At 39.0% G+C, this 15,953-nt stretch overlaps 1 protein-coding gene and 1 long non-coding RNA gene across 4 annotated transcripts in view; one reads left to right on the top strand and one right to left on the bottom strand.

Annotated features, from left to right (window-relative positions):
• Nucleotides 1-15,953, top strand: part of BABAM2 (BRISC and BRCA1 A complex member 2) — a 420,515-nt gene that overhangs the window by 329,955 nt on the left and 74,607 nt on the right. For all 3 annotated transcript variants that reach the window (XM_023619317.2, XM_001502017.6, XM_070235639.1), the window contains 2 exons: nucleotides 2,618-2,688; nucleotides 5,517-5,599. In XM_023619317.2, coding sequence (XP_023475085.1) covers nucleotides 2,618-2,688; nucleotides 5,517-5,599 — 154 coding nt within the window. The remainder of the gene's footprint in view (nucleotides 1-2,617; nucleotides 2,689-5,516; nucleotides 5,600-15,953) is intronic.
• LOC111768132 (uncharacterized) lies at nucleotides 12,727-13,506 on the bottom strand. Its single transcript, XR_002800249.2, has 2 exons — nucleotides 13,373-13,506; nucleotides 12,727-12,934 (listed from the first exon to the last, which is right to left on the bottom strand). It is a non-coding gene; the product is annotated as an uncharacterized lncRNA (long non-coding RNA).

The following is a 15,953-nucleotide window of genomic DNA, read 5'->3' as shown; positions in this document are numbered from 1 at the left end:
GCTGCCTTCATCTTTTTCTGCTTTTCTGTACCTCACTTTTTAATAGTCAGTTCTTGATTCTCCCTGTCATGTCTTAGCAGTTTGCCAGAGTCCTGCTCCTAGGGGCAAGATTTCCAGGTCAGCTGGTCATATAGTCAGGCACATCAGATTCTCTGAAGCTTTCTCTTAGCTGCATTAATGAGCCATTACATTGGCAAGTAGATGAGTTTACATTAATGGTTGTTGTCAGTTCTAAAAAGTATAAGAATGTACTTGTTAATGTCTAGCCAGTGTATTTAGCTGAAAATTGGTGATATTAATCCACAAGCAATACTGACTTTCTTTCCTCTCCCACATGGACTGACTCAGTTTGCTTAATTCCCAAAGTGCTGTTTTCTTAGCCCCTATTGACTTGTTCACATTGGTTTGGAAAATAAATCTTTTGTCTCTTTCATTCAAAAGATAGCTCATCTCTCTATAGAAAATATTTTAAAAGTACAATAGTATTTCAAAGGCTTCAGTATTATTTTTTAAATGTCAGAGAAACTAAAATCTGGCAATTCTGCAGTCTGTGGGCTTGGCACAGATTCTGGGGCATTTAACTCTCATGGAGTGGTTGCTTCTCATTGGACCAAATTCCCCAGCCTCTGTCCTCCTACAAAACTGGTCAGAGAACATAATTCTTATTTACATTGTGGGACTTTGCACTGCCTTCAAATCTGTGTCCCAGTATTTTAGAGAAAAATGCAAATATGATCTTCCAGAACTGAGAAGAAAAGGCTTTTTTAAAGCTCTCCAATTGAGATTAATTTCTAGTCATACATTTTCATCAAAAAAATTGTAATACTGTTTTCCCAGAAATACAAGAATCAGTTTTTCTTATCTGGTTCCCTTTCATTAATTTTACTTGTCTTTTAAAATTGCTGTTCTTCTGCTCGCTACAAACGAGGACAGAATGGGCTGCTTTTAGAAACAATCTCTTCAAATGAATTTCCATAATTACATTGCAATCTATCTTTATAGCCAGTTTTGTTGTGGGTTTCTGTTAAAATGGTTTTCTGTTTTTAAAATCAAGTATACAGAACTGTTTTCATCCCCTTTTTAAACAAAACCACTTAAGCAAACTTATCATCTGTTTTTCTTTTCCCAAAATAACATTTCTGATCCTGCATTAAGCCTGCAAAGTAAGAACTGTTTTTATAAATCAACAGAAACCCCTATTATATAAATAGAATTGTTTTACTTTTAAAGCATACAGCATGGCTATCAGTACCAATTGTGTCAAGGTTATTTCAAGCTCTTTATCTCAAGTTTTTGTTAGCCATGGAAACTCATTGTGGCTACAGCCAATATAAACAATTTTGGGGGTCTCTTTCTCCCGCTGTTTCTTTCAGCCATTATGAGGACATTATAAGAAATGTATTTTTGTATTAGAAGCTCATGGGTAAATGACTAACTTTCAGATGCTTAGCTTAATGAGTTCACAGGTTTTTTTTTTTAATAGAAACTCATTTGGTGATAACAAGGAAATATAAAAAGGTAAAATAAAATCTCCTATTGTAACACTCCTTATTCTCAATATTAGGAATTTGAAAAGAAAGAATTGAGCATTATTGTGGCTTTTCAATAGAAGTTGTAGTTCAGAATAACCTAATAGCCCCATTTGATGAGAGGGAGCTCTTCTTTACAGAGAATTTTAGCTGATAAATGCAAAAGGAATGATAGAATTCAGAAATCACCATTTTTCAGACCCTAATGAAATAACTGATTCAGACAAGGATCTCTAACAGATACTGAAACCATTAGGGAAAGGTTGAGGGGAACTAGACTTTCAGGTGCTTCAAGGGGTACAGCCGTGGATTACTCACTATCACAAAGGGGAAACATCATTTACAATGGTGTGGTCTGCTGTCATCACCTTAACCAACCATCAAACCCCGTATCGCCTATGAAGTTTTCTTGCCAAAAATATTTAACCTGAATTTAATCACTCCTGTAGCTCTAACTTTCAATTTATAGGAAATACAGAGGGTAGAGGAAAAAGGAAGGAAACAACCAGAGAATCTAGAATGCAGAACACTCTCTGAGCAACTAGCCCAATCTCTTTGAAAAGTCCATATCATGTATGTGTATGCGGCACACACATAGGCACATGTACACACACCCAGGAGGTACTATTATTCTAGAGTAAAAGACTTTCTAGATTAAATGCCTGATCCCTGATTATACCCTGATTTTTTAAAAAATGTTTTGGGGACAATTGGGAAATTTTGAAAATAGGGTACTAGATAAATTCAAAGAATGATTGCTAAAATTGTTGGGTATGATGATGGTATTGTGGTTATGTAGGAAAATGTCTTGTTTTTTGGAGATGCATGGTGAAGTATTTAGGGTGAACTGTCATGATGTCTCTAATTTCCTTTTAAATGCTTCAGCAAGATTGATGGATAGGTTGATAGGTGGGCGGATGGCTGGATGAACCAACGAGGCAAAATATTCACAGTTGTTGAATTTAGGTGGAGGGAGTATGGGTGTTCATTTTACTATTCTTTCTACTTCTCTGAATCTTTGAAATTTTTCATAGTAAAGCATTTAAAAATTTCCTACTCCACTTTTCAGCTTTGGGTTCCTATTCCAGGTGCAGTATGTGATTCAAGGATATCACAAAAGAAGAGAGTATATTGCTGCTTTCCTCAGTCACTTTGGCACGTAAGTTCTTTTTTGTTTAAACCATATATCAACAGTGCCCTCACTTCCTGATGACCCTAATGTGAGGGCTTGATTAAGAAAACAGCACTTAGTTCTTACATATGATACATTTTCAATGCCGTTTTGATTCTTTTGGGTATGTTGCTTACACTAAAGCTCCCAGAAAAACATTTTTTTAACATTCTTTAGCAGATAGCAGAATCCGATTCTTCCCTGGCGCAGCCGCATGAGTAGCCTCACACATAGCAGTAACAATGGTAGCAATCCCTGCTTGTTGTAGAGAGCTTTACAGTTTGCACGGTGCATTCACCTCCATCGTGTCACAATAGCCGTGAGGTGAACCAGGCGGGCATTATTGACACATTGTACTGAAGAAAGCCCTGAACAGAGAAGTTCAGTAACCCCGTTGACGTCGTATACCTAGAAGAGAGCGCGCCAGAGTGGGAACCCCGGTTCTCAGGAGTCAGGTCTCCTCACAGGACTCCCACTCCAGACAGTGCCACACAGATTTGGGAAGGAAATCAAGCATTAGACACCAAAGCGATGACTCACACTTGGGATCAGGAGCTGGAAGAAGGCACCGAGAAGGAAAAGGAAGTGTGTAACTGCAGTGACAGGGCGGACTCTGCGCCTGCTGCTGTCCCTGGGCGTTCACCCCTTCCCTCAGGTTGCCAGTGGCTGTGCTGCTCTGCAGCTCTGTTTCCTGAAATGATGTCGGAGGCGTTATCTAGCATCTGCTCTGGGCTTAGCTCAGTGGGAGAGGGAATGCATTTCCCTTACAGTCTTCTTTCGAAGGTAGAGCATTCTACCCCTTTGGGGAACTAAGCCCTGAGGAGTTTAGTGGTCTGGTTATATCCCACCTTATTCCAGAAAAAGTTTATAAATATATAAACATGCATACAGCAACACAAAATTAAAATTTTAAATAAGTAAATGAAAAAATTAGGGCAAAAGGAAAGTGGGTATAGAAAGGAAAAGGTGAAATTAAAAATAAGATTGGCCATTCCCTGGGATATAACTATACAAACTGTAGATAATTGTAAGCAAAATTTCTGAGCCCTCAAAACAATTTCAAGAAATTTTCATATTATCCATAGTCTAAACAGTATGACTGCCTCTTACAGGAGTCTTTAATACTTAAGATTTTTTTCAGCTTTGTTTATGAACATTTTAAGAAAGTACTTATGATACAAACAGTGGTTAATATATGACACCGTTAGTCTTCTAACTTTTGAGTAAGATTATCTTTAGTATATATAATTGAAAATGAAGAGGCTAGCACAGTGACTCCAAAGTAGGGTGCACGCACCCCAGCGGTGTGTGCCTCACATCACTTCATTGGCATACAAGGAAAATATGAAAATTGCATTCACATTTGTTTTTAAATTTAATTCTTTTTTAGTGTACATTTTTTGTGTATGTTTTCTTATGCATGTAATGCGGTAATATAGCACAGTCACGCACCGCTGAACGACAGGGATACGTTCTGAGAAGTGCATCGCTAGGCAATTTTGTTGTGCAAACAAAACAGAGTGTACTTACACAAACCTAGATGGTATAGCCTACTGCACATCTGGGCCGTATGGTACTGATCTTATGGGACGACTGACATGTGTGCAGTCTGTCTTTGACTGAAACATCGTTAGGCAGCACATGACTATAATACCTTATGCAACCACTAAATTATATACAAGCACTATATCACTGTACTATATACATAATTGAAAAGGATTCTGTGCTTGTTTTTGCTTATGGGACGCAGGATCTAAAAAGTTTGGATGTCACTATTGTAACATTGAGTTAATTATAAATCATGAAAAGAAGTAGAAACTGATGAATAAAATTGTTGACTTAGGTCAGAAGATCTGAATGATGTACCAGTAGTCTTTGAGCAAATCACTCAGCCTTTGGTGTCTTAGTTCCTTTACCTTTACAATGGGTGCAACTATTCCTCCCTACTTAAACTGGGAGGCTGTCAGTGCTAACCGTCTGATTGCCCTGACTCAGCTAGGGAGAAGGCATCTTTAAGGATAGCAAACGCCTCCCTGTGTGAAGGAGAGAGAACATTATTCCTGTCCGCAGTGTGAGGTTAGTTATTGTCACATTATGGTGACATCCTCAAAGTACTCAGCTCTTGAGGGAAATGGGGGAAGTGAGCCAACCAGAATTCTGCCCAGGCCCTTCAGCATTAGGAGCTGTTCTCCCTTGACACATGAGGTGTGCATCTGCCATCTGAATCCAGCGTCCACCCAACTAACATTGCTACTTTGTCTTGAGCCCAGTGAGGAGGACAGAGGGGCACAAGTGAAAGGATTCCAAGTACTTAGGAAGAAAATAATATATAATCCTAACCTTAGTCATATTGTCATTGCTCCTTACTGTTTAGTGCCTAAGTGAAAGTGAGACTTAACAATCACTGTACAGACAGTAGTGTCATTGCTGACCTGATTTCTTAATTTGTCCTTTTACTCCTAACTAGTAACTAATATTTACATAGCATTTTATGGTTTATATTATTTTTCACAACCTGTAATGAAGTTTGAAAATATTATTATATTTGTTTTACGGATGAGGAAACTGAGGCTCCACAGGTTAAGTGATTTGCTTGAGGTCGTAGTAGATAGTAAATGGCAAAGCTGTAACTTAAACCCCTCAATGCTGTCATTCCAAATTCCGTGTCCTTCCTGTGGTAACACTCACTCACCTTAGATGCCTCTCGGATACAATAACTCTGACTTTTGGAATATATTCTTTACTTGGTTCCATTTCTTTTATACCTTATTTTTATGAGGATTTTTTGTTTGTGTGTGTATGTTTTTATTACCTAGAGGTGTCGTGGAATATGATGCAGAAGGCTTTACAAAACTCACTCTGCTGCTGATGTGGAAAGATTTTTGTTTTCTTGTACACAGTGAGTAGACTTTTGCTATTAGCATGTCAGCATACATTTGAAAATGTACTAAACCACATGTAATAATGAGTATGAGAGCCTTTAGTGTCCTGACTTGGTTCCTTTTACTTTAGTACATTTACTGCGTGGTCTTACCTCTATCTCTAGACCAGTGGCTCTTGACCAGGTGTCATTTGCCCCTCTGCAGTTGTTTGGCAATGTCTGGAGATGTTTTTGATTGTCATGATTGGGCAGGGCGGTGTCGAGAGGGTTGTTGTTGCTAGTGGCATTTAGTGGATAGAGCTCAGGGATGTTGTTAAACATCCTACAATGCACAGGACAGCCCCCCACAACAAAAAACTTGAGTGCAAAATGTCAATAGTGCTGAATTTAAGAAGCCCTAACTTAGGCAGATTTCTATTTCTCAAAGCATCTTTCCAATATCATAACTTTCAGGATTACTCAAAACATACTTGCTTTGATCATTTGGGTATCATCCTTATTAAGTGACAAGACTACAACTTTGAAAATATATAATATATATTGCAAAGGTGAGACAATATTTTTATGTATTCCTAACATCACTTTTCAGTTTTATTCCACATTGTAGGCATATTTAAATGTTTGTTGTGTTAATCTGTCAGTCAGTAAACTTTGGTCCAGCTTTCTCCTAATGGATAATTTAGAGTCTCTTTTGTTTATTTCTTTGTTATATAAGAACCACTGACCCATGGTGCCAGATTCAAGTTGCAAGTCAACCAAGACCTTTATTCTTTAGTCATTTGGTATGTAAAATGCCGGTCTTCAAACCGAAGGCAAAGAAGTTCCAGCTCTCCCTAGTCGAGTTACAGAAAAGCAGTGGATTTAGATTGACTTCACTCAGTAGATAGAACTACCCTAGACCTTAATAAACTATTTCTTCCTGAATAGAATAGAGGAATAGTTTAACTTTGGCCCTATTTAGCCAAGCTACCCAGTAGTGTAAAGATATTGACTTGGGGGGATTTTTCTTCCCCAGCAGATTGACCTTCTTGGTTGTGATTTGCTTAGACTAAAATAGTTCTTAAATTCATTTGTCTTACCTGATTTCACACCAACAGACAGTAAAGGAAGAAACCCAAAAATGTCTATAGAGGCAGAGCGAAGAAAGCCTCTAATTCAGAATTTACCGTGGTATAATCCACATGGAGAGAACTGGGAGTTGCCTGTGCTTTTTTTTTTTTTTTAAGATTTTTTTTTTTTTTTCCTTTTTCTCCCCAAAGCCCCCCAGTACATAGTTGTGTATTCTTCGTTGTGGGTTCTTCTAGTTGTGGCATGTGGGACGCTGCCTCAGCGTGGTCTGACGAGCAGTGCCATGTCCGCGCCCAGGATTCGAACTAACGAAACACTGGGCCGCCTGCAGCGGAGCGCACGAACTTAACCACTCGGCCATGGGGCCAGCCCCGAGTTGCCTGTGCTTTTAAGGAGTTGGTTCTCCCTGCCCTTTAGGTGTTTCCCAACGAAAACCACCTTGTCGTGCAGTGCTTCATACTGAGCTCTGCTGTATAGCTAGTCATTAATTGGCACCATCCTTTCAAATGCACCTGAAAAATGGAAGCATATCTCTTTGTATTAATTATGTGTACAGATAAACAGAGAATTGGAGAGGTAAAGTTTTTATTCTTGGGTCTGCCTCCAACTAATCACATGACCTTGTTCAAATCACTAGGAAAAGCCTCCGTCTGCTTTAGTTCCCTCACGCGTACACTGGGGATCTGGTTGTTAAGTCCTCTGGAGACGTCAGCATATGGAGCTTAACCTGTTATACGGGGCCAGGTAGAAGAGCAAGCCTTACGATCAAGGCCTCCTGGCATTCCTCTTTGCTCACCATCTTCTATGGGCTTACTGGTACTTCTAGCCTCCACTTTTGATTCTGACTTTATGTGTCGCTGTTTTGGTTTTCCATTCTGAGTCTTAATTCCTTTGTGAGATCTCACTTCCTATTTGCCACATCCAATTTGCCCCACAATCTTGATCCTAGTGATTCTGTTTCTAGCCTGGTACCCAGCCCCAGATCCTGATTGCATCCTTGGTTTGTCTCTCATGACTGTGGACAGTTGCCTGTGTGGTAGCAACAGTCAGAGGCCTCTCAGAGTGGCTGTGGGAGAAGGACACAGGAGAAAGGACACATAGAAGGACAATTGCAAACATTAAGTTAGATAAATGCTTCAACTAGTTTCTTCATCCCAAAGTGGCATGATATCTCAGCTCTTTCCTCAAAATTACTTTGGTCTCCTAGCCATGGTTCTACTTTCAAAAAACTTGGTGTCAGATCATGTCAGATATAAGGGAAGAAAGATTTTCTTGGCATTGTTCTTTCTAACCTGTTTTCCATATGCAACTCAAGAATCACTATTCTGTTGGTGTCTAGCAAGAGTGACGTGCAAGGATGGAAGAGCATTCACCTTTCCACTCCTGCCAGCTCTCTGTCAATGCATTCAGTGTTATAGCAATTCTTGTTCCTTTGGAAAGTCTATTCTCCAAGAAATATCTTCTCCATGGTACCATATGTCCAATATTTCTTGCAGCTCCTTCTCCACCTTCCTATCGTAGCTTTTCCTAAGTTCAAGTCATATTTTCACTTAGTTTTGATTACCTTCTTCAGAAACTTAGAGCCCCCAGACGCTCATTAGAACAGCTACAGGGACTTTGGGATTCATTTAATTACTTTTTCCAAAGTGTTTCCTCAGGCTATTATTCCTTTCCTTTCCTCCCCAGGCTACTCTGTCTCCTTGTCTCTTAGCATCACTACCTACACTCTTGGCTCTTTGGCAGATAAGACCTGTCAGTGAATCAAGGGACTGGATGCGTTTCCTGCTCCGTCAACTCACAGCCTGTCTTTAAATAAATAATTTCCACCCTTTTGCTTCTTTCTTATGTCTAAAATGTAGGACTTGCTACATCAGAGTGAGCTTGGTTAGATAATATGTTTTATTCAGTCATGCAGTTATGCATCTGACACTTACCTTCCTTTGGAAGCATCTGCTTGTTCAGCTACAATGCCCGCGGGACCACTTGTTCTCTTTTTTCTTTCCATGAAGATGGGGAGGTGAATGTTGGGTGGCAGAGACTTAATGATAGAAGATTGCTATGAATTATTCTGAGATCTCAAGAACATGAAAAAAAGAAGGAAGTGCCTAGAGATGGAGCCAGTCTTCTGTGACTGGCTCCACTACTCCATGGAGATTGAAGACCTGGCAAGACACCAGTAACATCCCTGCTCTCCCCTCCCCCCCTGTTCTGCCAAGGCCCAGGAATATGGCTGTCTGTAGGGCAGATGCTGGTAATAATTCTAAGCATTTTGGACGCTAGAGGAAAGAGGCACTCCTCTCTTGAGGCAGACAGCTCTGACCTCAGACTTTGCCAGAGCATGCGGAAGCAAGAATGCCTTAGGGGAAAATATTGTGCATATTCTGGGATCTCTCAGGAGACACTACAACTTCCTGGCATTCTGGCAGTTGCAGGAGTGGGGACTGTGGCCATGGGGTTTTTTCATCCATTTATTCCTCCTTTCCTTTCTTCATTCACCCATTATCAATGTATCACAAGACTGGGGACCACAGCAGGATCAGAGACTTGCTCCCATCCAGAAGCTGTTTTCAGGAACGTTTCCTGGCCATCACCTAAGAATTATTAATAGTGGCTGTACAGGTAATTCCATATTTTCCAAGCTGGTTTTACCTCTGGAGGTGGATATTATCTTTAAGTTAGCAGTTTTTCAGAGTACTGGGTGACAGGAGAACCAGATAGCAAGGTACAGTAACACAGAACAAAAGTAACCACTGGGGAAAACATCAGCTGTTTTTCATGGGGCCCAGTCAGCTGCACTGTGCGTAGATCCAAGTAAAGTAGAGTAGATCCAAGAGGAGGCAACTGCCTAAGGTAGCAGGGTTGCTGTCTGGAAGGGGAGGGTATTGGGATCTGTGACTTCAAGGCAAGGGAGAGAATCTGTGATTGTACAAGAAACTTTCCTTTCCCATTGCCTGTAAATCCTTGGTAAATGACCCTTTGAGTCATCCAGCTTGGACCATAGGCCATATCTCCCTGGCAAAATACTTGTTAGACCAAATGTAACCATTTTGGCTGTTCCATTTCATTTTTTTCTCTTCTCTGCCCCTAACCCAATCAGTTTAACCCAATTCAACTGAGTTCTGAGTTTCCTGAGAACCTACTAAATGCTCGGTACTATGGTAGGTCCCAGGGGATATAAGTAAATAACTCAGGCTTGACCTTAAGACACATGGAGTCTAGCATAAGGTTGGCACCTTACAGCCGTTGGGCCAAATCCCACCCTCAGCTTCTTTTTATATGGCCCTTGAGCTAAAAATGGTTTTTATGGTTTTAAAAGGTTGTTAGGGGGAAAAAAAAAAAAAAGGAATAGACAACAGAGATGGTAAAGCCTAACATATTTACTCTTTGACCCTTTACAAAAAAGTTTGCCAACCCCTGGTCTAGTTGATGAGAAAGGAGATCAGATAAAGCTGAAGTATGGGGGCTGGCCCAGTGGCACAGTGGTTAAGTTCATGCATTCCACTTCAGTGGCCCGGAGTTAACCAGTTTGGGTCCTGGGTGCAGACCTACACACTGCTTGTCAAGCCATGCTGTGGCAGCATCCCACATATAAAGTAGAGAAAGTAGAGAAAGATGGACAGGGGCGTTAGCTCAGGGCCAATCTTCCTCAGCAAAAAAAGAGGAGGATTGGTGGCAGATGTTAGCTCAGGGCTAATCTTGCTCAAAAAAGAAAAAGCTGAAGTAGAATGGTAAGCATTTTTTAAAACAAATATTTTGTGAACTTACCTACTATATGCAAGGCACAAAGTGATGTATGACCAAGAGAGAACTTCATATGTTATTTATGTAAGAGAGAGATGTAGAAAAAGAGAGAGAGAGAGACTCTCCCTAATGGAATCCAATGAGAGAAATAGACAATAAAGAAGTAAACTAACAAATAAATAAATTTCAAATGGTGACAGATACCATAATGGAACAAAGTAGAGCTCTATGAAAGAGACTAAGAGGGAGCTTTTGTTAGGATGGTCAGGGAAGACTTCTTGTAGGAAGTGACATTTCAGCTGAGACCTTAATGAGCAGCCATTCAGAAAGTAAAGGGTGGAGATTCCAAGGAAAGAAGTCAGCTTGTACAAAGAGCTTCAAAAGGCAGCAAAGAGCTTTGCATGAGCCACTGTGGCTCAGTAAGCACAGTAAGCGAGGACAGAGTCATGTAAGATGAGGTTAGAAGGAAAGTCAGGGCCAGATCAGCTGGTGCCTCATAGGCCATTTGTATCAGTTATGATTAAGTAGTAATAAACACTTGAAAAACAATGGTTTAAGCAAGATAGAAGTTTATTTCTCTGTCATGTATAGGAAGTCTAAAGGTAGGCAGTCCAGAGCTGGAATAACAGATCCAAAGGTCACAAAGTACCCAGGTTCCTTCCAGCTTTATACTCAACCCTCCATCGGGTATGGCCTTCTTGCTCACAGTTCAAGAAAACTGTTGGAACTCCAGCCATCACATCCACAATCCATGCAACAGAATAGAAAAAAAAGTTGGAAGGGTACAATCCTTCCTATTTACTAAAGCTTCCAAGAAGTCTCATGTACCACTTCCAGTTACATCTCATTCTTCCAGAATGTATTCATATTGCCTCAGCATGTGAGCTAGGGCAGGCTGGGAAATGTAGTTTTTTAGCTGGGGCAGCAAAAGTCCAACTGAAATTTGGAGTTCTTTTGACTCCAATGAGAAAGAAAGAATGGATTTTTTGTAAGCAACTACTAGTCTCTGCCAGACCAAGGCAAGGAGTTTGGATTTTTATCTAGGTCAAGATCCCATCAGGAAACAGCATATCACACGGTAACTAGGGGAGAATTCAATGGAAGGACTGTATTCAACCATGTAGACAGAGTTAAAGAAAATAAAAGGGGATGCTTAGCAGTAGCAGGGAGTCGTTACCTCCCCTAGGCCTGCATGGCCAATAGGAGAGCATGGTTACCAGAAGCTTAGACAGAGCTATAGCTGTAGCTGTAAACAAAGTTTCCTAAGAGGAGCTGGGGAGGGCCTTTGGTAGACGAATGTAGCTTCTGCTAACCTGTAGCTGTGCAGAAAGGGCTATGTCTCCTTTCAGTTTTATTGGTTTTGTTGTTAGGTACATGTACATTTTTAATTGTTATATCTTCCTGATGTATTGACCCTTTTATCACTGTGGAATGTCTCTCTTTGTCTCTAGTGATATTTCTTGTCTTAAAGTCTGTTTTATCTGACGTTAATATACTCATCCCAGCTCTCTCTTATGTTTAATATTGGCTTGGTATATCTTTTTCCATCCCACTGCCTTCACCCTTTTTTTTTTTTGTCTTTAAATCTAAAGTGTGCCTCATGCAGACAGCATATTGTTAAGTTCTGCTTTTGTATACATTTTAACAGTCTCTGCTATTTTATTGGAGAATTTAATTCATTGACATTTAATATAATTATTGGTATGGTTGGATTTGAGTCTGCCATTTTGATAATTTTTTTCTCAAAGAAAAAATTCCTTCTTTGTTCCTCCTTCACTGCCTTATTTTGTGTTAAACAGATGTATTTAGTGTACCATTTTAATTCTTCTGTTGATTTTTTTTACCTACTTTTTCTGAATTGTTTTCTTAGTGGTTTGTTCTAGAGATTGCAATATGCATTTTTTTTTTAAGATTTTATTTTTTTCCTTTTTCTCCCCAAAGCCCCCAGGTACATAGTTGTATATTCTTAGTTGTGGGTCCTTCTAGTGGTGGTATGTGGGATGCCGCCTCAGTGTGGCTCAACGAGCGGTGCCATGTATGTCTGCGCCCAGGATTTGAACCAATGAAACCCTGGGCTGCCTGCAGTGGAGCATGCAAATTTAACCACTCAGCCACGGGGCTGGCCCCCTGCAATATGCATTTTTAACAGAGTCTACTTCAGATTAATAGTGACTGAACTCTGGTAAACTATAACAATGTTGCTCCTTTTCCTCCCCCTCCTTTGTGCTATTATTATCATTTTATTATATCTGTATATGTTATAATGTAAACACAACAATATAGCTTTTTCTGTTATTGCTATAAAGAATCTTAAATTTTCAAAAGAAACTAAAGAATAAAACAGAAAAAATTTTCTTTGTATTTTGCTCTGTCCATTATTCCCAGTGTATCTTTACAGCACTTTGGTTGCTCTGTTCCTCCATTTCATAGTTGTTACAGTGGATGCACAGGGAGGGGGCAGGGTTTATCTGGTCCAGCTGATGATGAGTTTCTTGCTCTGATTTTTTTTTTTCAGTTCCTGAGCAGAGTGGGGTGAACTCATCTCTGTGCCACGGAAACAATGTTTTGTAGACTATTTAGCAACAACAAACAAGACAGCTAGTAGATAATTCAATAAAACCAAAACTGTGAGGTTTCTCAAAACTTTCTTGCTTTTTGGATACAAATCACATTTTTATAGAAATAAATAGATTAGAAGAGCAAATCAGAATCCGTAAAATGATTAAGATTAGGAACCACAATGTTATGTATTAGACTTCATTTCAAACCAAATCTATAAAAAGTGTGATATTGTTTTAGAATTAATGTGTTTGCCTCAGATCAGGCATATATAAAGATTTGTGGTTTAATCTTATCATTTCTAGTAGTAATAACTATCAAAGCAGCAAGAACTAAAATCAATTATAAACAAAAAGTGAAACCAACCAGTTCTCTATATTGTTCAAAATGATAAAAGAATATAGAAAAAGATAAAAGACTTACTTTCTAAACGCCTTTTTGCTTTGATTATGAGAACTATTGGGTCCTTTAGATACTTCAAACATTTTGGTTAATTTTTATCCTGGACTTCCTTGAACGCGGTTAGCTCTGCTAGGCAAAGCGGTTTTCGTCTTTTGATTACACACACAAGCACACCCTATTCACAGTTTACGACTCAAATGGCTCTAGTCCTTTGCCAACCACTGTCGCTATTTTGATTCAAATTGAAACTTCTGTTTCGTCTTTAGAGTCTGCTTCCAGAAAGTCTTTTGTAATTTCTGGCGCTGATTTGAGAAGTATTTCATTAATCTTCATTGAGAATATTCTCTTCATTCTAATACCTTGAATTTACGTGACACCTTTTTAATGATCTTAAAGGACTTCTTGTGAGGAAGGAGGTTGTAAATCAGATGCACAATACCATGCAATGATTTTTTCCCTGTACCCTCTTCTATACATTGTATGATTCTTTTCAGCTATAATTATTGTAATTGCTAAAGTGAGTTTATCTGATCAAAGAAAGGTCACGAAAACTCTTTCAGTGATTTTGACTTAAAAACATCTGCAGCTACTTTGAAATTAACAATTTGTAACTCAAGAAGGCATCTAATTCAGTGAAAGGAAGCTGTTTACACAGAGGAACTTTTATAGTAGTGATCTAGTTCCGTATAACCTTTTCTTAGAATTAATTTTAAAGTATTATGGACATTGATGAAACACGGGCATTATTTTGGTGTAAACTTTTGCTGTTGTTGAAGATAATAGTTATGTAGTAATAACAGTTAACAGATATTGAGTGTATACCACGCTCCAGACGATGTTCTCAGTACTTTTCATATATTATGTTCTTTAATCCTCACACCATCCTTCTGAGGGTAATTCCTAGTAGTGCCCCATTTTGCAAATGACAAAACTGGCACAGCAAGAGTAAATATATTCACTGTGACAGAGCTGGGATTTAAATCCAGGAAGTGATTCCAGAGCCCATGTGCTAAACTACGTTGCTATACTGTTTCAGATCATTGGTTGGCAGTATCCCTGAGTGTATGATGAATCTGGAAAGCCTTTGGAGCTTCACAGTAAGCCCCAGGAACCAACCATGCACTAGTTGGAAATGCGTGTAGACTGTCTGATCTTTCAGGAACATGAGTGGACGTCTCACCAAAGACATTACTGATATGAAGGCAGCAAGACATCAGGCTGATGTCGCTGCTCAGTAGTGGGGACAGGTTGTCCAGCTATAATCCCCTGCCCAGTGGAACAAATATACTGGCTCAAGTGGGGTCTCACTCTGTAGCCATAGAAAGAGCAAAACTAAGTGGCTTAATTAAAGAATTAACCAGCTACTGATTATCAAAAACTAGATTTAACCTGTTTAGACATAGTGAATGTGGTCAGTTATAATGGTTCATTACACAAAGGTCCCCATGCAGACCTACAAAGTTAAATGCTACCAGAGCCAAATAGGCAATGTAGATGTGGGAGAGGCCCCAGTACTAAGACAAGAGGAGGTGGAACTGGCAAACTGCATGCTCCTTTATATGATATTGATTTTTTTTAACAGAGTACTGTCCAAACATTTCTATGGGCTGGATCTATCCTGATGGCCTATGAATCTTTTTACAAAAACACTTTTTATTATAAAAATTTCTAACAAAGATAAAAGTAGAGAGAAAAATATAATGAACCTCAGTGTGCCCATCACCCATACTGGGGTTTTGTCTGCACTGTTTCATTGATCCTTCCCTCCCTTTTAATTTTTTTTTCCATGGAATACTTTGAAGCAAATTTGAAACATCACTTCACCTATAAAAGCTTCAGTATATATCTCTCATAGATAATGTTTGTTTTTTTTAAAAAGTATCCAAAATAGCGTTATTAGATCTAATTCTTTAATATCATCTAATACCCAGTCTGTGTTCAAATTTCCCTCTGTCTCAAACATGTTTTTTTACACTGGGTTTGTTCAAGTCAGGATCTAAACAAATCAGGACCCATGAATCTTGAAAATTTTTCTTTAGAAAAGAAGAGATATGGACCCAAATAATGGATATCACCACCCATTTTCCTTCCCCATAATTTAGTTAAGAAAATATGGAGTGAAATTGTTGAAAACATTACTTCACCCATGGATCTATAGAAGGCAACGTGTTACATTTGTATATCACCTTAGTTTCAAACTGTTTTTGATTACCTCATTTAGAAGTTGAACCATCCAGTCTCTATGCCAGTTTTGAATAGAATTCTTAGCACTAGAGTGAATGGTTAGAGGTCCTCCATGCCAGGGGTTTTAATGTTTTCTGTGCCAAAGACCCCTTTGGTGAGTGGATCCATTCTTCCAACAGTGTTTTAAAATGCATAAAGCAAAATATATAGTACTACAAAGGAAGCAAACTATATTAAAATGCTACTATCAAATCTTTAAAAAATTATGATACAGTGGTAGAAGAGCTCCTTTGATAGCACCTTAAATAACAATGTCCAGTGGCGAATCTAATAACCACTGCAATTTGGAAGAGTGATGAGTGTAAAGAATATTTTAAGTGTGCGTAGCACCTGCAATGTGATATAAAAATATCTGTGA

Source organism: Equus caballus, chromosome 15 (genome assembly GCF_041296265.1).
Source record: "Equus caballus isolate H_3958 breed thoroughbred chromosome 15, TB-T2T, whole genome shotgun sequence".
Taxonomy (NCBI): domain Eukaryota; kingdom Metazoa; phylum Chordata; class Mammalia; order Perissodactyla; family Equidae; genus Equus; species Equus caballus.
This window is presented reverse-complemented; position numbering and strand designations above follow the sequence as displayed.